Genomic DNA, 21500 nt, shown 5'->3' with positions numbered 1-21500 from the left:
TCCACCGCTCTCTCCCCTACAGAGTAGGGACCTACAATCAGCTTCAGCCACAAAGACACAGATTTCAGTCTTCCCCAAATGCAAACTATTATCCTAAATATCAGTTACTGTTTAATCCCTCAGTGCACAAGACACATGAAAATTACCCATTGTATGTGTAAGAAAATTGAGATTGCCACAACTTGAGTATTCAATCTCAAATATTTCCACTCTGTAAAGCAGCTGAGCACCTCATGGTCACCTAAAAGTGTATCTACCAGTCACTCTCTTGACGGGAGATCTTGAAAAGATAGTCTACCCCTTTAACAATGTGAGCAAAACAGTAAAAGTCCAAAAATAAATGCAAAGGAAAAACGTGCCAACAAGATGTAATGAATACTGCAATGAAATCCCTTTATAAAAAACTAGGGTTTCAAAGACTAGATGTCAAATATCAAGAACTATAAAAAACATACTAACAGATTATTTTAAATGAGCATGGAAGAAAGTCAAGATGAATGAATTCCATCCATTACTACCTCGACACAAAAAGCAACAGCCTGTTTCAATATATCCAGCCAAGCCCAGGCCATAGTCTCACCACCAATAGCTCTGGCTGACAACACACTGTAGCCCTGCAGTTGCAATACTGTTTGGTGTAGAACTGTAGTTAAGGTATTACCTTGCATTCAAAATTAGAATTAGGTGAGAGGTCAGTCTAAAAAGAAAACCCACGTGGCCTTCTATTTAAATCTTTGTTTCCACTGCCCTCTAAATGTGAATTGGCCTCACTCCTGGACTGGCAATCTTCATGCCTTCAGTGGCAGCAAATTCCTGCGTTATGGCACTTACAGTTCGCAAGGCACATCTATAACATGCCATTCTTGAGCAGACCTCAACACTGAACAGGAACCGCAAAGGATCTGCCTAAATCTCACCAACGTTAATAAAGCCCTCTATGCAGGCAGAGTTGAGCCTTCTGCCCAGTCAGCCTCCAGTGGAGAACACAGCCAGCACAGCCAGCCATTCACACGAGTTACTCCCACCCTCTGTAAACAACAGCTTCTGAGTCCTAAACATTTGGTCCACCCCAAGAACAGCTTGATAACTAATACAACCTTTCAAAACATAACTCTCGCCTCAGAGCAGTAGGGAAAAAGATCCTATGGTTGCTAACTCATCCCTGCACCAAACGCCATCAGCAGCTCACCTTTCACCCAGTCGGCTCTTCTCATTTCTCAACAAAATAACAAAAACCAAGAGCATTCTTGGGGGCTAAAAGTCAGCACCTACCAGGTACTGAGCACGCCATCAACTCTATGGATGTTAACTCAAAATAAAATCTACTCTCCCCCTAACTGTAGATCAGCATTACTGAATAAATGAAGTAATTCCATTTCTTTAATGGAAATGCTTGACTTGGTTCTGCAGGAATCAAATCCAGTCAGACCAAAAACCAAAATCCACAAAACTGAAGCCCTCTGTGGTGAGCAGGAGCGTTCTTACCCAGCTCTGGGGCGTGCAGGAGTAGCAGCACCTTCCCACGAAGGGCCTCTTCCGGCTCATGAGACTCTCCTTCCATTTTAATGTCGCAGATCTGAAGAACGTAGGTTTGAACCCACAGTCACCCTGATAAGTATAAGAGAAATTGTGTCTAAATGGCAAGAGGCTTGTTCTCATCTTCTTGGTCTCTAAAATTAAGATATTTCAAATAAAAGAGAAAATTATGCTGTCTCTTTGGGCAGCATAATTACATGGGCCTTGAGTGTTTTTATGTAAAGTACCTTGTTCCACAAACATTTGGGAAAATTTTGTTAATAAGAAAAGGTTGGCCGGGCGATGGTGGCGCACGCCTTTAATCCCAGCACTCGGGAGGCAGAGGCAGGCGGATCTCTGTGAGTTCGAGACCAGCCTGGTCTACAAGAGCTAGTTCCAGGACAGGCTCCAAAACCACAGAGAAACCCTGTCTCGAAAAACCAAAAAAAAAAAAAGAAAAGGTTGGTTTCCAAAAAACTATAGTTTGTAACAGTTGCTGCATGCTCAGTGCAGCATTACAGTTTGTAACAGTTGCTGCATGCTCAGTGCAGCATTACAGTTTGTAACAGTTGCTGCATGCTCGATGCAACATTATAGTTTGTAACAGTTGCTGCATGCTTGATGCAGCATTACAGTTTGTAACAGTTGCGGCATGCTTCATGCAGCATTCACAGGTTTTATCACAGTTCTGGTGCTCACCAGAGGACAAATGGCTAAAAACATGAAATACATATTACCCAGTGGAATATTATTTAGTCACAAAAAAGGATGAAACCCAAAGAAGCCTGGAGTTCATTATGTTAACAACAGCCAGGACACAAAGGCAACCACTGCCGTTCTTACACCTGTAAGCTGAGAATGTTGATCTCAGAGAAGCAGAGAGTAGAATAGTAACCCAAAGTTGCAAAGGTCAAAGGAACTTGTGACCGTGGGGTGAAGAAAGCAGACTACTGAATCCCTAGCTCAGTCAACGTTATGCCCTTCCAAAACACCCCCAGAGGAAAACTATGAAGGCCTGACACAGTGAGCGGTTGTTCTTATGATACTTCAGAGGGGAAAAAGTACACTTAGTGACACTCTGTTATCGAAGCATTGAAAGGCAGAGACACGAGTCAAACCCTGTTCAAGTGTGTTCAGATTTCTCTTTAACTTTGAGAGATAAAATAATAAACACTGATAAAACAATCTTAAACATAACCAAATATGCCGGGCATTGGTGCTGCACACCTTTAATTACAGCACTTGGGAGGCAGAGGCAGGTGAATTTCTGTGAGTTCGAGGCCAGCCTGGTCTGCAGAGTGAGTTCCAGGAAAGCCAAGAGTACACAGAGAAACCCTGTCTCAAAAAAAAAAAAAAAAAAACAAAAAAAAATGAATAAATAAATAAATAAAATATTGTTGTAATTTTGTGTTGAGGTATTTTAAACATTCCATATTAATTTGAAATAGTAACCCAAGAAATGCATGCTGTTTCAATTAGTTTAATAAGCAAGCTTCCTATTTTTAATGCTTTTAGAGTTTGCTTCCATTATAAAATTCATGCTTTCCCAATATAAGTTGTGGCGTGGGTACTGAAAGAAAAAGAACTTACAAGCACACCACCCAACACAACGGCTACTGTTTACGCCTCCGGTATCTGATTTGTATGTAATGTGATCGCCATTTTGAAATTTTCCATCCAGGTTTTTTTCCCAATGAATAGTAGTAAAAATTTTAAATTATTCTTAGACTGCGAAAACGCACTTCTAACGGCTGAAGGAGCTCCCACAGCAGGAAGCAGGTTCTGCAATGATTAATCTCTACTTGATACAGGCACATAGTTCAGGTGAACTGTTCTGAAGGTTTATTTTAAGCTTACCCAGTCCTCATTGGCATGTTTACATCGGCCAAGGCTGTACTCTGATGAACTGTGCAGGTAAGAAACGTCTATCGTGCCAAGCATCACTGAAGATTCATCCATGTCACCGTGTGCAAGGTCCAATTCATATGCTGTAAGAAACAAGTAGTACTCAAGGAAGCATCCTGAAAGTGCTGGTCTCTGCAGGATTCTCTCAGTAACCGGGTATCAGATGAACTGACAGACCAGTGCTGTAAGTCACTGCAGAAAAACTCCAGCGCGGTCCTGGAGTGCTCGCTTATCTGGCCTGCTGTGCTTATGTCTCTGTTAAGCCGGCCTGACTAGAGAGGAAAAGTCAACATTTGTAAACCAGTACTTCCTGAACATACAAGGATACAACGTCTGTACTCTTCAGATTTCTGAGCAACTTGTGAGAACGAACAGGTTAATGCCAGCATGCAACAAATAATTATTGCACTTTGTTAATAACTGAGCAATTCCTGAGAGGATGAAGCCATGATTTTATTATTTATTTATGACTATGTATACACATATGTGCATATGCATACAAGGGCATGAGACCCCCTGGTCTAGAGTTACAGGTGGTCGGGAGGCACCTGATGCAGGTGCTGATAACCAAACTCTGCTCTTCTGAAAGATCAGCAAGCATGCTTAACCACTGACCATTTCTCCGGCTGCAGCACAAGCTTACTTAGTGTGATATATGTTATATGTATGGGTACAGGGTTGCTTTTTTATAATTTTTAAAAATTTTCTTATACAATTTTTAATTATTTTAGCTATGTACTCTTTCTCACCTAGCATTAGATTCTTCTCTTAAAATGTACAGATCACCTTCGGTTAACAATGTTCTCTAAGGGGAACAGTTGGATTCTGCAATCCCCACGTGGATTTTTTCCAGTAACTGTTTAGCCTCAAAACAGCTGCACCTGCATAAGCAGCCAGCTGACACCAGAAACCAATGAGCATCGCACCTGAGGAGAAAAGTTCTGTATCATAAAAATTCGGCTCTCAGCGACCAACTTCCGGTCCAGAATGGCCACACCACAGGGGGAGCGCGCTCCTGCCTGAGAAAAGAAATGAGGAGATCAGAGGAGGAAAAGGAGGCTGTGCCAAGAAAAGTCCACGCCTTGCTTCTCCCGCCCCACAGGGTTTACCCGAGGTCAAGGAAGATTTTTTTTCTTACAGGACAGGGGAGAATTTAAAAAAGAAAACACGTAAATCCCAAAGGATCCAGACAGCTGAGCTGAGCCGGGCAGAATACGAAATCTGTCAGTCGGGCACACGCAGAGGCAGCGGCCCCAACCTGGAGTTTAAAGCCCCGCCTGCAGCCCCGCGGGGGAATTCGGACAAGTTAGTTAATACTGCATTAACTTGCGTTTCCCGTCTGGAGAACGAGCAGCATCGCAGCCGGATCGACCGGCTCGTGCTGCAAGGAGGGCAGGGGTCTCCACAGCACGCCCGGGACACTGTGAGCGCACGGCGCTCGGTCCCACGCCGCGTGGCTGCTGTCAGCGAGCGGTCCCCAGAGCTAGCTGCTCGCGGAGCGCCCTGCTGCCTCGGTTTCCCCGGGGGATCTGAGATGACAGCCCTGCCTCTGGCTGCACCGCAGCCCGATCCCTCGGGCATTGCCGTGCCCACCCTGCCCGGAGCCCGGCCCACTTCAAGGGGGGAACCCGGGGTCCGCCCGGGACACTTGCAAAGCCTCAGGCGGGCCCAGGGAGAGGGGCGCCCACGCACCTGTCCCCGCGCTCGGGCCCAGCGGCGTCCCGCAGCCGCAGCCCGCCCCGCGCTCTGCTCCACTCGCCCGGCAGCTCGCGCCTGGGCGCCCGCAGCTGCCAGCGCTTCAGCTCTGCGCCTGCTGCAGCGGCGCACCGCGATGACGCCAGCGGCGCGCAGCAGTAACGTCAGGAGCGGCTGGACGCCGGGCCCTGCAAAATGTGTTTGAACGAAGGGCAGCGTGCGTACACTGAGCATGGGGAGTGAGCCTCATGGTTACCTGCCCGAGCTGCAGGCTTTCGTGCGTCGGTCGGTCCGTCTGACAGTCTGCCACTTCCTCGTGTGACCTCAGCTGACCTGGGTGCTCCCACCAGCAGCAGACCCCGTGGTGGAGTGCATGTGGGCTGTGTGGGTTTAGGTACCTAAGAGTGATCTTGCCCTTTTACGAGACGTGTGAGAGTCAGCTGAATTTGTTAAGAATGTGGAGGCAGGGGTTGCAAAAGGCAGCTTTGTGAAATTTCTGTGAGTGGCTGATCCTCAAAGGGGGTAAAATGAAGAATGGACAAGGTAAGGCTTGAAAGATACAAAGCCGCCAAGGCAGCAAGAGTCAGCTTTTTTCAAAACAGTGTGTGCGGCGATTGTGCTAAATGACCGTGTTCTGACTTCTGAGGGTGTTGAGATGTACATTCCAAATGCTCTCACCACAAAACCTGCTAAGTGTTTGAAATAATGGTGTGCTGATTAGCTCAGCTTAGTTGTTTAGATTATATTCATAATTCATAACAGCCCCTCATATATATATATATATATATATATATATATACATATATATAAGCTATTAAGCATGCATTTACAATTAATACCTTTTTCAGAACCGCTTGAAGAAATTCAGGTCAAACATTACTTCACTTGAGCTATTTAAACAAAACAACACTGAGCAGGAAGAGGCTCTTTTGCAATATTTGCCAGAACTATTGACGAGGCTGATGGTTATCAAAAGCATTAGTAATTTAAAATGAAAACGATGCACCACTACACACACCTTAAGTATGAACTAGAACTGAGAACACACATAAGACATGGTCTGTCCTCAAGTCGCTCTTGTTGCTTCACGGCCATCTTGCACGGTCTCATCCGAATGTTCTCAAACAAACCCTTGTGCATGAACAACCCAATAAAAACTTAGACATAGCTCCCTAGTATTGAAATTCCTGGGCCCTGCACATCAGGACTGCAACTGAGAGGCCTCTCTCTCCCCACTCTTCCCCAGCAGTTGTCCCTCCTGTGGTCCTGAGACAGAGACAGCCTGTGCTGCTCCTCCCAGCATCTTGTGGTCCCTAAACTAGTTCTCCAGGCCTTCCCTATTCTCTCGGGGCCTCAATTAGCGCATCCCACTGTGATGTCACAAAGATTAACAAGCACCGAGTGTTAGGCCCTCATCAGTGCATGTCATAATTCCATAAGGTTACAAACTCGTGATGCCAGTGCCTTGCACCAAAGTCCTAATCAACGCTCAGTGTTGTGTTCTAATATGCACCACATAAATATTTGAAGCTGAGGCCCAAGAACAAGACTTTCTTAACTTGAACTTTCTACTTCTCTTTATAAGCCCATCTTAAGGAGCAGATACTCTCTTCTGGAAAATAACCCGAGATTGGAAATGGGTATTCATACAATAAGCAGTATAGGTCTTCTTAAAGTCAAATACCCCACCTTTTTTTTTTTTTTTTTACCTCATGTGTACCTTAGCAAAACAAAACAAAACAAAAAACACTTCACAAAAGTTCTGGAGCACTGTATATTGGCTACAAATAATAATTTTAAAAAAAAACATGAAATTTGGTGCATAGGATACTGGGCCCTAACAACAAAACAAAACATGAAAGGGAAAAAAAATTAAAAAGCCTTAGGTAGAAAGACTGACACAGAAATTCTAAACTATAAGCCAGAGGGAAAATATATCATACGTAAAACTCAGTTGTGTGAATTCTTCTTGCACACGAGATACTGTATGTGTCAGTGTGGGTCACCATGCCAAGAAGTCCAGGTTACTTAATGGAAATTGTTTTGGGAAACAGGTGACTCCCTAAGCCATCTGTTTTATCAACAGAGTGAATTACAGTAACCAGTCCAGCCAGTCAAGATGGAGCAATGCATGAATTCACTGTCTGATGTAACATAGCAAAAACCAAACAGACATTCACACACAGACATCATATACCTGAGGTGGAGTCCAGGGGAGGGAAACAAATGAGCAGAGCCCTATCATTATGCTGATTTATCACCTAGAAAGAGGAGGAACTCAGAAGTGTAGGTAGACTGAGAGATCGTGTCTGTTGGAACAGATTACCAGAGAGAAGAAAGCTATGTGGCACAGGGAGCCATGAAGACCTGCAGACCTCAGTCCAGCTATTCCCACACGTCAGGAAGCTATCCACGTACAGGGAAGAAGGACACATAAGCACATGAAGAGAAGAAAGAACACTCCCTGTGGCTTGCACAAGATAGGGGATTATTCTTGTTCCTACAAGTCAGAGTTAAAAGATTCTCAGTGGTCATACAAGACTGTAAAACGCCTGATCTTCAAAGAGGAAAAACCCCATAATCCATGACATAAATGATCTCACCTCAGCAGCAGAGCAAAACTAGTCCTACAGTAAAGTCTATTATAGTCCTATTTAACAAATCTTTAAAGACCAAGCTCTACCCCAAAACCCTGGTTCAATTGCTTAAAAAACAAAGTATCTTATAATGATGCATGAGAATACTTACAGGGAATAAAACATATTCTGTATCCTGTAACTCACAGTGAAATTCTCAGTACAGTGAAATTATTAGGTATGAAAAAGGAACAGGAAAGAGTGATGCATAGCAAAAATGAGGAAAGCGACAGCTGAGAATCCTAGAGATAATAGGTTAATTGCAAGCAGAATAGAGACATGGGGAAAAAAGCCACATCTAGCCTGGGAGAGGGTGTAGCTCAGTTGGTAGATTGCTTGCTTAGGTCGCATGCATGAAGTCATGTATCCCATACATAGAACCACACACCAGTAGGTGTGGACACATAGTTAGACTTTTCATTCCAGCACTTAGGAAATAGAGGCAGAAGATCAGAGTTCAAATCATCCTCCACTATATAAGGTGAGTTCAGTGCCTGCTGGGCTACAAGTGACCCTGTCTCAAAAAAGTCTAAATCAAACAGACGTTGTAAAATCACTGAGATTTTTTTTAACATATAAACATATACACACTTGCGATGAATTAACAGCAGGTTAATTGTTACTGAAAAATAAACTGAATTCCTTTAAAACACTATGAGAGAACTATGCAGAATGCAGCATCAAGGGACCGGAAATAACAAACAGAGCTTTGGGGACTCGAGGTGCCTGTGACTGGTGTCCACGAAGGAAAGGAGAAAGGTAAACACTGAAAGATTCATCTAGAGAAGACTCGGGCTACAAGAAATGTTACTGGTTTTCAAACAAAAAGTAAAATGCTGTAGATTGAAATCTGAACCTATACAAAAGAATTATGAGACCTTAAGAAACCCCAGGTAATGTTCATAGTGAGATCTCTTTAGAGGATAATGACTACAACAAAAATAAGAACAAGGGACTGTGCAGCTTACAGCACACAGAACTAACATGTATGACAGCAGCAGGGAGGCCAACCCCACAAAGACGGAAGGTGATGGCGACGGGACCAGAACCCAAGCCTTTCTCACACCTAAGCTCTCTGTTTTCTCCAACAGCTACACTGCCTATTTAATGGTCCCTCTCCAAAAGGCTCCCCTGGTGATCTACAGGAACATGAGTACATTTGTTCCAGTTATTACTGCTCCACTGTACACTTCTCCAAAAGAGAACAGTATTAGCTGACTTTTCAAAATCCAATCTTGTAGTAACTAGCCATGGCATCTCTTGATCTCAAATACAACAATTATTCTACAAAATTCTAGTCAAAGAAATCAGTTGAATGACGAAGAGGCCTAAACTTTTCTCCAGGCTCCTTCTGGGTATTGAATTATTCAGAAACTATTTACAAAGCCTCTCCTTGATGCCAGACACTCTACTGTAAATATAGCTTTAACAGGACAATGCTGTCCCTTCTCTGGAGAGTATAGCTGGTATACTTACTCAACTCCTGTTTATTGCCCTCCAAAAGATTCAAAGCTCAGCATTAGCCCTTTGCCTTGTGGCATCTAGCCTTCTCTTAGTTGCTCTCCCTGAGAGAGCTGCTGGTCTAACATCTATCTGTCCTTTCCCTCTGATTTTGTTCAGGGTGATCTTTTGCCAGGCTCTGAGAAAAGAATGAAACAAGGTGTCTAAGCCAATTATGATAATCTCATTCCCGAATATTGCAACTGTTTGCTGCAGCCAAGATGGTCACGTGACTTACTTTAGGGCAGTGTGACCTAAGAAAAAAGCAACTGTGAGGATTGCCCAGCTTTGCACTCCCAGTTAAAGGGATACAGCAGACATTGCTGCTTCCCTGCTTCCCCGGGTCTAGCTGCCTTAATTGTCAGATCAGATCCCCACCTACTTAAACCACTAGCATCTGACAGTCTGTCCCTCTTGGGCAAAGCTACATCTGCTTTGACTTTCACCGTGGGCACAGTTCTTGCTGCTCGAATGACTCAACCACACGAAAGAGTAAACAGAGAAGAGAAGAGCTTTAGAAATCGGCCTTGCTAGCCTGCAGGCTGGGGGCTGGCAGTGGAAGGGGAGGACGCCATCCTTTAGAAATGACCTCAGGCCATAGGGGATAGAACATCCTTCACTCACTTTGAGCACTTCAGGGACCTCACTTTCACTGAAAGTTGCTTCATCAGGGAATGGATACGTAGATTAAGCTCCAAATAAACTCAAAGGAGGATTTCCATGTTAAGTATGGTGCTGGCTGGAAACAGCTTGACTATATGATATTTTTGGACTGATGTACCCATCATATCCTTATTGGTTTAAATAATAACACTTCAAATCCAAACAATTCAGAGAAGAATAATGACTGGTCTGGCTCCTAGAAAATCCAGGATCCTCCAAAGTGCTACAACATGAAAAGCTGTCCCAGCCGATGTCCAGAAACCACTCACTCAGCCTCAAGCAGTATTTTCTTCCGAGTTTTGAAATGGTCAGAACAGTGGCTATTGTCCTGTAAACTTCTAGTCTCAGGTGTCGGACATTGAGCCTCCTTTAAGAACGAGAAGACAGACAGAGGCAAACGAAAGTCCCCAATACTGAAGCCAACTGTAGCGGAAGATAATGGTCTAAGGTGCACAAGGCCAGCGTTAATGACTGTGTACGCTGAATGGGGGAGGGTCCACGTGGCAAGGCAGGTTGGTGCAACAGTCTTTCAGTGTGGCCCTCTAACCCGCCAGCAATAGTCAGACTTTGGGGAACCCTGACCTGGCATGGCATGGTGCCTAGCTGATAAGGTGAGGGACAAGACTAACAATTCAGGAAGAAAACAAGGCAGAGACTAGGTGGACTCCAAGGCCACCAGCCACTAGCGGGGCCTCAGGGTAGTGACTTAGTGTAAAAGAGAAACTGTCTATAAGCAAGCAGGGCGAGCAGTGGGTAACAGAGAAATTAGCTAGTATGTCTTTAAAAAGCCAAGCTAGCTCACGCTTACGGAATGAAAGCTATTTCCTCTCTGCTCAGAGTATACCCAGACTTAGCTGCGCCATCAGGGAGACCAAGCAACTGCAGTCTGTGATAGAACACAGAAAGAACAAGAAGCTGCCTGACTGGGGTCTCTTGGCAACAAGACAAGCTCAAGAGAGCTCCACTTTCTCACTGGAAGTTCAGCTGGATGGTGTGAGAGGAAAGTTGTCTGAAAGGGCGGGGGGGGGCAGAATTCAGCACAGCCCAGACACTGAGAAGCAAACTGAGGGATGTAACTGTGCTTCAGAGATGAGGGCCCTCTCATCCGGTGCAGCGTTCTCCCATCTAGGTGTGGGTTGGTGGTAGAAACTGAAAAGTCATCATGGTCTGGTCCTGGAGAGTGGAAAGTTTAGTGGACCTTGACACACAGGAGTGGGAAGAAGGATGAGAGGTGACAAACAAAACAGGAAAGATAAAAGGAGGATATCAGGATCCATGTCAGAACTCCTCGATGGCCTCTTTGCTCATGTTCACTCTCAGCCTCGGGAGTCGCCTCCTGTTCTATAATCGCCTTTGCTTATCATCTATGCGCTACTCTGTCTCACCTAAATCATACGATGAGCATCACAGAACTGAGAATCCCAGGCGAACCAGAAATCCTAGTAACATTCAGAGAGCATTTCTAGGTGGAGGGCTCCACACTTGCTCAGGGTAAAAATGACCTCCCTGTAAAAAGACCACAGAAAATACCTGACCAGAAGCCAAAGAAACATTCCCAAGCCCAGAGGGACGACAGCTGGAGATCTGAGCCGAGGCCAGTGAGGCTAAGGAAGAACGAAGTTGCAGAGGAGGAGTAGAAGAAAGTCAGGACCAGAGCGAGCAAGGTGTTGTAAGCTGCAGCTCTGTGAAAACTTTAAATTGTGACACATGATATGGATATCGTGGTGGAGTCTGCATCTCCCTCACCTTGTTAGATTAGGTAAGAGCTGACAGACAGGTCTAATGCTGTGAGCAGTCTGGAAGGAGGAGTGGGCAGTGTGGCTCAGCAGCTCTGATGTCTCCAGGGGCCTGCCTGAGGCACGTTAGCAGTGCAAGAGCTGGTGGGCAGAACGACCACTCTGTAATGTCCCTCTCTCCACCACTTGCTACATGCCGAGCACAGTCCTCAGCACATTGTAGGCACTGTGTCAGGCTGACCTCTCAGCCTCGGAGCAGCCAGGAAAACACAGTCCAGGCCAGAGAGCTCGAGAAGGGCACTTTCACGCGGAGAACTACTTAGAAGGATCCTGGGATCGCTGTGTGAGGCAACCCAGATTAGCAGGAACACAAATCACTATGCCCCCAAAGCCTGGAGAGGCGCTCAACTAGAACACAGGAAGCAGGCTGCCAAAAGGCGTCCAAACCACAGAGCCACCACCCAGCAAGAGGACCAGAGCCTGCCTTTCCCTCTCTCAGCATTTTAAACACTGGCTGGCTTTCCTATGAGCAAAATACAAGCTGCAGGGAAGCCTGACCCATCAATTCCTCAGTGAGGAAGAACACAGGAGCAGGGAGGCAGGGGGAAGGAGAAAGAATCTGCTGTCCAAAAGGAAAATGGGGGAGCCTGTCCTTCCCACAGCCACACAGGCTAGGAACTACTTACATATCTACTTCCAGAGAGGGAAACTGAGGCACAGAGGGGAGGTCAGGTCAAGTGAATGTAGTTAAGTGGCAGGACCCCCGCGCTAACTTTGGTGTCTGGCTCTACAACACATGGCCATAAATCTTACATAGTCTGGTAACTAGGGCTGGGATGTGATGTCCTTAGCCTGAGAAAACAGATCCTTCTGTGAAGACCCTCAGCCTGAACAGTGTAGAGCACTGGCACTGGCACTGGCACGCGCGCACACACACACACACACACACACACACACCCTTATAGCAGAATGTCTGAGCGTTCTGTGAGGGATGTAGAGACAAAGAGCCTGCTTCCCCTACTGGATGTGCCCCTGCTTTAACCCTCTCTGACCCCCAATTCACCCACCTGGGTTGTTGATTCTCTAATGTTCGTTTACTCTTTGTATTATTTGGGAATGGAAATAATGTATACAAAATCATTAGCACAGTGTGAACCATGGGTGGGATTTCCTCAATGGCAGCCATCATTATACCAAGTAGAGATGTGCTGTGGATATAACCATAGTTCTTTGAGAGTTCTAGTCTCCAAAGATCTATGGTGTAAAGCCCTGTACTTGGGAAACATATTCCTTGTGGAATCCTCAGGGCCATAAATGAGAATCCTGTTCTCTTGAGTTTGGATTCCAACAAAGATTTTTCTCCAAAATTCCAAAGTTCACATAAATCTTTCAAGTTTGTTTTCTGGCAAGAATGCCTCTGGGTCAGTCAGGATAAGCTGAGTTATGCTGCAGCAACAAGTGACTCAAAGTGTTAAGACAACAGAGGTTAATTTAGGCATGTGTATTGGCAAATGGTTCTTACAAGGGCTGTGCTCATGAAGATCACTGGGTGAACCAAGCAGAAGGAAATCATGTGTTGACAGGCACCTCACTGATTGTCAAGACTGGGCAAAGATGACCTTGCCTCTTCATCGACATATCGGCCTATTCATATTTTACTAGCTACAGTAATCCCACCAAGCATGTGGGGAGAGAAAGGAACAGCCGAGGTGATCTCCAGAACAATCAGTGGCAATTCTGGTTGGGTTGAGAAAGCAAAGCCCTTAAATCTGGGGTGAAGAAATTGAGGAGCCCTAAGGAGCCAGGTCATTGCACCTCTGAGGACGGCACTTGGTTTAGGAAAAACGGTTCCTAAGTATTGTTAAGACTGTGTCTCTGAAACTTGCCATTTGTCCTTGAAAGATACTAGGTAAGCTTTCTGGTAAATGTAAGATGCTGACAGAAATGGAGACTAGGCATCTGGTCTCAGAGGGCGCCTAGGAGAACAGAACACCTCCAAAGGAACCTTTTCGACTCCTGCACGAGTTCATAGTTTATGGAGCAACTTGAAGCTGAATATAAGGAAAACCCCCTTCCCTTGACATGACAAGTCACACCCTCCCGAATTCCTTTCTACCACTGGATATACTTCTCTCCACATCATCTGCTAGCTCAAGGTTCTCCTCGCTTCCACCCCATACACTCTACTTATCAGACCTGGGACACGGGCAACATTTTAGACTTCTTCCTATAACCAACCCAACATGAAGCCCCATCTGTGTTCTCTCCTGAGTTGCCCAGAACATGTCACTCATCTCTTTCTCTCTCCTCCTACTCTAGCCTAACCCGAGCCACCATCGCATATCTGGGAGGCAGAGCAGCTTGCTGCTGGGGTCCCCATGTCTAGTCCTGCCACCCTTTGTCTTTTCAAGCATCCTCTCCTCACATCATCCAAGGCAAACATTTAAAAAAACAACACAGACCATGTCAAACACTTATCCCTACTCCAACTTACTAAAATTTATTCAGATATCTTAAATATATTCTCTACTCTGTGTCAAAGTTTGCCTTAACCAAGGTCCTTATCCTCATTTTCTTCTCATCCTTTCTCTGAATTTAGCTGCCTTGGCCTTTAGCGCTAATGTGAAGGAGAAATGGTTCCACAGTCTTGGGCATTTGAACACTCTGTCCCCAGTCAGTGGCATCGTTGTGGGTGTTTTAGGTGTCATGGCCTTGCTGGAGGAAGCTCGTCTCATGTGGAAGCCTTATACCTCCTCCAGTTCACTCATTTACCTTCCTTCGTGCCTGTGGCTGAGGACATGAGCACTCACCTCCTGCTCTGGCTGCCAGCCCACCCCAGTGGATCCTATCTCTCTGGAATCATAGGAAACCCAAATTAACCCTTTCTTCCCTAAGTTGCCTCCACACCCCAGCAACATGTGGGTCAGAGTTATGGAAGCAATGTAAGTAGAGTAATGTAATGAGAGTGGGTGCTAGATCCCCAGAAGTGAGCAAGTATACAAAGTGAGGGGCTGGAGGCCATGGACCCGAACAGTGGTTCTCAACCTTCCTAATGCTGTGGCCCTTTAATACAGTTCCTCCTGTTGTGGTGACCCCAACCATCATATTATTTTCATTGCTACTTCATAACAACAGTTTTACTACTGTTGTGAATCATAATGTAAATATTTTTGCCAAAGGGGTCTCAACCCACAAGTTGAGAACCACTGGATGAGAATGTCAGCGATGAACAAAAGCCAAGTGGAGGAAGGGAGCTAAACACACTTAGGTCCAATAATTACAAAAAGACTTTTTAAGTATTTAAAGGAAGAACTAGAAGTGGGCAGAGATGGTCTTATCACTATCTTTCTCTCAGTATCAGAAGGTCAGAACTACTTTGCATGTTTTCTGTTTGTGATGAGTTAATTCAAAGAAAACTAGGACTTCACTCATTAAGTCTAATTGAGAGTAAGATCAACCAAATTTAATCAACACTTTTTTCTAATGTACTTCTGAGAAAATTTGGTTTTATTACTTTCAAAAACAGAGAAAAGTTCAAAGCCTTTCTTTTGGGAAACTTGGGCATTAGAAACGTGCTCTATGCAAATGTCTTTGATTTTAACTTACCAATTTCCCAAAGAAAAGGTTTCCACAGTAGAGTCGGTCATCAAGCAACTGTCACTCAAGGTGAAGAATGTGTCCATCCCATCACAAAAACCAGACACACCATCACACAAACCAGACACAAAGGAAAATGTAAGTATAGTCGAGTGTGGTCTTTGTCAGATCTAGTCTTGCTGCCACCCATCATGTAAGAGAGTCATCTCCTAACGCAGAAGCACATACTGGGGGATGGGTTTTCCTTTATCTAAAGTCGTAGGTACAGTGAGGTTCGGTTCCCTCTCCAGTTGCTCTTGTCACCCTATCACTTGCTGGATCACAAAGCCAGCTAGTCACTCAGGGGAAGAGTACATCCATCTCATTGCCCATTTTTTTCTGTCTATGATACAGTGTGCCCCCACTTATCAACGACACAGCAGTTACTGCATCCGAAGGCTCTCCGCAGTTCTGCTCCCTTGCCCCTGCTACACTCCCCTGAGTCATATGTAGATGACACACAAGAATCGTAGAAGTCTGAGGAACTTCAGTTAACAGGTAGGTGAACAGATGTCAATGCGAGTGAGGTTGGTTTTTCTCTGGGTTATTTACAAGTGAAGTCCTTAGCGTAGCCCATCTAAATCTGTAGTTCACTTGCCCATTAACTACTGCACAAATACAGTCTAAACCAACAATTAATGATTGTCTAACGCCTCAGCAATTGATCAAACACAGGAATGAGTGGAATTTCAGCCTCTCAGAGGTAAGACTTCCTTGATTCCTAGCTCCACAGAACTGGGACAAGCCCATGAACACTGTGTGAATTTTAAGTAATGGTAATATACCTAAAATAAAATCGCCTATGTAGCTAATTAACCTTATGTATCTAACCAGAGTGACTCGCCGGCAGATTGTAATTAAGCCAAACAATCAACTGCCTGACCTCAACATGTGACTGGCAAACTTTATTACTCCACAACCATGGTGGCACATACATGTATCCTGTTATTAATTAGGATTACAGCAAGGCATAGCTGCTGCTCAGACATGTCCAAAAGTATAATTATTCTGAACTCATACTTAAGCCTGACCAACCACATATCCATATTTTGTGAAGGAATGTTGATGTAAATGCAGTTACGCAATTTGTTTTTAATTCTTTCTATCATCATCTATCATCTATCTGTCTATCGTATAACTGTCAATCTCCCCTCTGTCACTCTCTCACTTAATCCCCTTTTTGCATCTATAAAACAAAGCTTATAATAATACTAATTTATACTTGTAAGGGCTTAGAGTTAAAATATGGTGTGTGTATAACCCAAACACTCATGAGGTTAAAGTAGGAGAATTACTAACTGTGAGGCTAGTCTGTCCTATATAACAAGATCTTGTCTTAAAAGTCCAATAAAAAAATATAGGTCTCTGAGACAGGCCCTGATATATAATAGATACTGCATTGTACCTTTAAGAGAACTAGAAAATTGATCCAGGAATCAGTCCCAGTTGCTTTCAGAGATTGTAATTGAGATGGGGGTGTTTGAGAAGTACAATATTTAGATATTTAGAAGTAGGGCCTTAGAGAAGTGAATAGGGTTATATAAGGCAACAAGAGGGAGAGCCCACCCTTGGATCCTGGCAGCATTTGAAGACACAGGAAGGGATTATAGGTATACACATAGCCTCCGTTTTTCTTGCCATGTGCCACCACAGGAGGCTGCCAGCAAGGATGCCATCACCTTATGTGGTCCCTTAACCTTACACTCCAGAACTTTGAATGACATTAGACCTCTTTTCTTCACTAAATTAACCTGTCTTGAGTACTTCGTTACAGTGACAAGAAGCAGATCATCCACACGTCAGTAAAGAATCATTCTGAGGGGGGCTGGAGAGATGGCTCAGTGGTTAAGAGCATTGCCTGCTCTTCCAAAGGTCCTGAGTTCAATTCCCAGCAACCACATGGTGGCTCACAACCATCTGTAATGAGGTCTGGTGCCCTCTTCTGGCCTTCAGGCATACACGCAGAAAGAATATTGTATACATAATAAATAAAAAAAAAAAAAAAGAATCATTCTGAGGATGGCGAAGATGGTGGAGAAGAAGACAAGATAAAGAAGAGGAGACGTTATCTAAATCAGAAGGTAGGGATTGCGGTCAAATGTGAACCGTCCCCCACAGGGTCATGTGTTTAAACACTTGGTTCCAGCTGGTGGTGCTTTGAAGAATGTTCTGGAACTATTGGCACCCAGGGCCTAGCTGTTAAATGTAAGCCACGGGAGAGGCCTTCAGATGTTTAGCCCAGCCTCATTCCACCACTGATATTTCCACCTCCTGATGCACCGAGATGCCAATGAGCTGAGCCAGTCAGATACCACACCTTCCCCTATGGTGAACGGCACCCTCCGCAGCTGTGAGCCTGGACGGAGCAGCCCCTGTCTCTGTGAACTGCTTCTGTCAGACATTCTGTCCCGGCAACAATAAAAGCGCACAGTCCCTTCCAAGCCTCCAAGTAGAGCGTACAGTTGCTCTCTGTGACTCTGGCCACTGCGGGGCTATTATTAGTGGTTGTGGGGCAGCTGGGGTAACTGATGGTATCCGACGCTTTCTTTAAACCTCATACAGGTAAAATATTATCACGTAGGCCCTTCACGCCTGTTCAGCGATTCAGACAAAATAGAAATGCTAATTTGGGGAACCAGAGCCATGAATGCTTATCTCGTGGTCTTCTGTTGCGGGGAAACATTGGAAGCTTTAAGATTGCGTTAACTGATAAGTCCCTTAAGTGCTCTACCTGGAGAAGCACTAAGATTCCTGATAAAGAGCGATTTCAAAGAGTTGCTGGCTTGTCCTAAAGATTTGTCAGATGAGTTAGGGCACTGTATGGAGAAAAGCCCCAGGAGATGGCTGAGCTAAGTGGGGGGGAGGGGGGGGAATTTTCACAACAGAGACAGGGCTTGTGAGGCCCCGTGCTCATTCTGGCTCCAGCGGTGACTTATGCCAGCATCAAGGAGGAATAGTACTTCCTACAAAGGAGGCCACAGGGCTGCTTTCACTCTGTCCCATCTCTGGCTCAGATTTCCCTGATTCTGAGTGGTACCCCTTCCCCAGGGCACAGGCTCTCACCTGCTTCTACCCCTGTCTGTCATTCCTTACCTGCCCCCTTGCCACTCTCCCCTCCCTCAGTGCCACCTTTCTTCTGGAGCCAGCCTACGCTCATCTGGCTCAGAACTCTGTGAGTCTGGCTGCCCCTGCCAGGATGATGCCTCCGCGAGTATTTGTATTGCTGATTCATTCTTATTTTTAGCTCTTAGCTCCACTTGCACTTTCTGTCCCAGGCTTGTCGTCTTATTCGATGTCATTCTGTTTTATTTTCACCACTTGCCACTGTCTAATATTAACCTGTTCTTTTCCCTTGCTTGTTTCCAGCAGAACGCAAGCTCAGGGAGGGCAGATGCTGATAGGTAGTAGCTGCTGTGCAGTGAGCAGTCCTCCACGCTCACACTCGCTCAACGTCTGAGTGAATGCCCCTCTGAGCTACCACTTACTGAGACTGACTTGGTGCCAGGAATGTGGTGTAGATTTCCATAAATACAGTCTCACTCAATCCGCCTGGGTTTATCATCCCCATTGAGTAGATGCCAGATCCATAGAGGGACTGTGCACCTTCCCCAATGTCACAACTAACAAGAAACCAAAACCCCATTTGAACTCCAGCATGACTGAGTCCAACACTAATACTTTAAGTTAGGAGTTAGTACGTTATTTTTTAATGAACCAGATAGCCAATATTTTGGGCTTTTCTAACCATATGGTCTTCATGTCAACTGCTCAGTCCTGCCATGTGAAAGAGGCCACAGAAAATACAGAAGCAGCCAGGCGGTGGTGGCGCACGCCTTTAATCCCAGCACTCGGGAGGCAGAGGCAGGCGGATCTCTGGGAGTTCGAGACCAGCCTGGTCTACAAGAGCTAGTTCCAGGACAGGCTCCAAAACCACAGAGAAACCCTGTCTCAAAAAAACAAAAAAGAAAAGAAAAACAAAAAAAAAGAAAATACAGAAGCAAATCAATAAATCAATGGGGCTTTGTGCCAGCACAACTTTATTTACCAAGCAGGTGGTGGGCAAGGATTGGCCCATGGGCTACAACTAACCTTTTCTTTTTGAAGTCCTCATTCTATGTCTAGCTGAATTGGGGAGCTCAGGGTGTGCTGGACAGCCAGTCTAGCTGAATTGGGGAGCTCAGGGTGTGCTGGACAGCCAGTCTAGCTGAATTGGGGAGCTCAGGGTGTGCTGGACAGCCAGTCTAGCTGAACTGGGGAGCTCAGGGTGTGCTGGACAGCCAGTCTAGCTGAACTGGGGAGCGCAGGGTGTGCTGGACAGCCAGTCTAGCTGAACTGGGGAGCTCAGGGTGTGCTGGACAGCCAGTCTAGCTGAACTGGGGAGCTCAGGGTGTGCTGGACAGCCAGTCTAGCTGAACTGGGGAGCTCAGGGTGTGCTGGACAGCCAGTCTAGCTGAAAAGGTTTAGTGGGAGAACCTTGTCTCAGACAACAAGGTGAAGAATAATAGAGAAAACACCCGACCTCAACATTTAGCTTCCACTCAGCTATACATGTGCTCCTGCACAAACACATGAACACAGAGACTACAGAGAGAGAGAGAGAGAGAGAGAGAGAGAGAGAGAGAGAGTGCAGATAGAGTATTAGAAAAGCATTAAGCATGTGACCTGTGCTTGATGAGTCTTTTGAGATAAGCAAGGCAGCAGGCAGGTAAAAGGTCAGTCGGGGAGGGTAAATAGAAGGCAGAGTTCTGACAGGAAGTGGGCTGTGCTGAAGCCTGGCCTCCACTGGACAATGGTCATCACTATAGTGTTACCCTCATTTAGGATCAAAGTGGAGATTAACTCCGTTTACTTCATTTGGCCAAGATTTCATTCATATGTAATTAGACATGATGTCGCATGCCAACACCTTCAATCAGCTGCTTACACAGGTACCAGGAGTCTACATTGAGGGGAGGAGTGCATGAAGTCACTGTGCTAAGCACTACCTCTCCCAAGTGAGCCTGGACACTTTGGTTTTTCCCCAGCAAGCAAACTTAGGAGTGGCAGATCCCGAGTCACAAGCAAAGTCAGGACCGTAGCCGTGAGCCAGCCCAGAGGCATCTTTTGCCACCTCATTGAGAAGCTATGTTGTTTGTGTTCATTTGTTTGGCCCTTTGAGTGGCTCTCAACCCTGAGTATCAGCGTTACCGCAAAAGACCGTTCACCAGTCCCTTGGATCTGTGCTGAACACAGATGGTGAGAGGAGGGACAAAGCATGTGTTTTTATAGTGCTGGCTGGGCATACGCAACACAGCTCTGGGCTGGATTTTGAAGGGCCTGTCCCCCATGGGCACTCTGCTTTGAGAAGCAATGAATTAATGAATGAGATTGGGTGTGTGTATGCATGTGTATGTATGAAGTATATGTGGCATGCAGAAAGGGAGTGGGTGGTGTTGGGGGAGAATGTATGTATTTGTGTAATGTGTGTATATGTGTGTCTGTGTGGTACGGTATATGTGGGGTATGTGTGTGTGGTCTATATGTGTGTGAAATGTGTGGAATGCTTCTGTGGTATGTGTATGGTGTTCATGGGGGATATGTACATGGGTATGGTATGTATGTGTAATATGTATGTAGTATGTATAGTGTGTACACGGTGTATATCTGATGTTTGGCGTGTAAGTAGTATGGCATGCATGTGTGGTGTATATGTGGTATGTGGTATTTACAGTGTGTCTATGTGATGTGTACATGGTGTACTAGTGTATATGTGTGACATGTATGACTTGTGTGACTTGCACATAGTATATGTAGTCTATATGTATATGAGACATATAGTATGTATCTGTAATATATGTGTGCTATGTGTATGGTATGTGTAGTTGTGTGTGTGGCGTATCTGTGTGGCAAGTATGTGTGATGTTTAAGTGTGTGTGTGATCTGTGTGATGGTTGCAGATGTGTGTGTGTGTTGTGAGCATGTGATGTGTAGTACTTAGTCTCTTCTTCCTGCTGAGATAGAGAAATAGATCCTCTCCCTGGGATAATAGAGACATAACAGGGGAAGCAATAATTTTCCTGACCCTGAAGAAGTACACCCCCCAGTTGCAGCAGCTATGAAATAAGCTCACAAGCTCTCCATGAACTACGCATGGATCTTAGCTTTATTTTCCTCAACTTTATGCAGTTTTCTAAACATGGATTTTCAGTGTTTGAACAAGAAAGCAGTCTCAGGA

General features: G+C 45.2%; 1 protein-coding gene across 5 annotated transcripts in view; it reads right to left on the bottom strand.

Moving 5' to 3' along the window:
- Gpam (glycerol-3-phosphate acyltransferase, mitochondrial) overlaps nt 1-21500 on the bottom strand; it is a 56420-nt gene that overhangs the window by 25692 nt on the left and 9228 nt on the right. For 2 of the 5 annotated variants that reach the window (XM_057778242.1, XM_057778237.1), the window contains exons 2-4: nt 4347-4439; nt 3373-3503; nt 1486-1608 (exon numbers count right to left, since the gene is read on the bottom strand). In XM_057778242.1, the coding sequence (XP_057634225.1) occupies nt 1486-1608; nt 3373-3474 (225 nt within the window). In that variant the 5' untranslated portion in view covers nt 3475-3503; nt 4347-4439. Of the gene's footprint in view, nt 1-1485; nt 1609-3372; nt 3504-4346; nt 4440-5112; nt 5219-6133; nt 6152-9227; nt 9274-21500 lie in introns of those variants that run through there. The other 3 variants (XM_057778239.1, XM_057778240.1, XM_057778238.1) reach the window with 3 other exon arrangements.

The sequence above is a fragment of the Chionomys nivalis genome, chromosome 8 (genome assembly GCF_950005125.1).
Source record: "Chionomys nivalis chromosome 8, mChiNiv1.1, whole genome shotgun sequence".
Taxonomy (NCBI): Eukaryota; Metazoa; Chordata; class Mammalia; order Rodentia; family Cricetidae; genus Chionomys; species Chionomys nivalis.
This window is presented reverse-complemented; position numbering and strand designations above follow the sequence as displayed.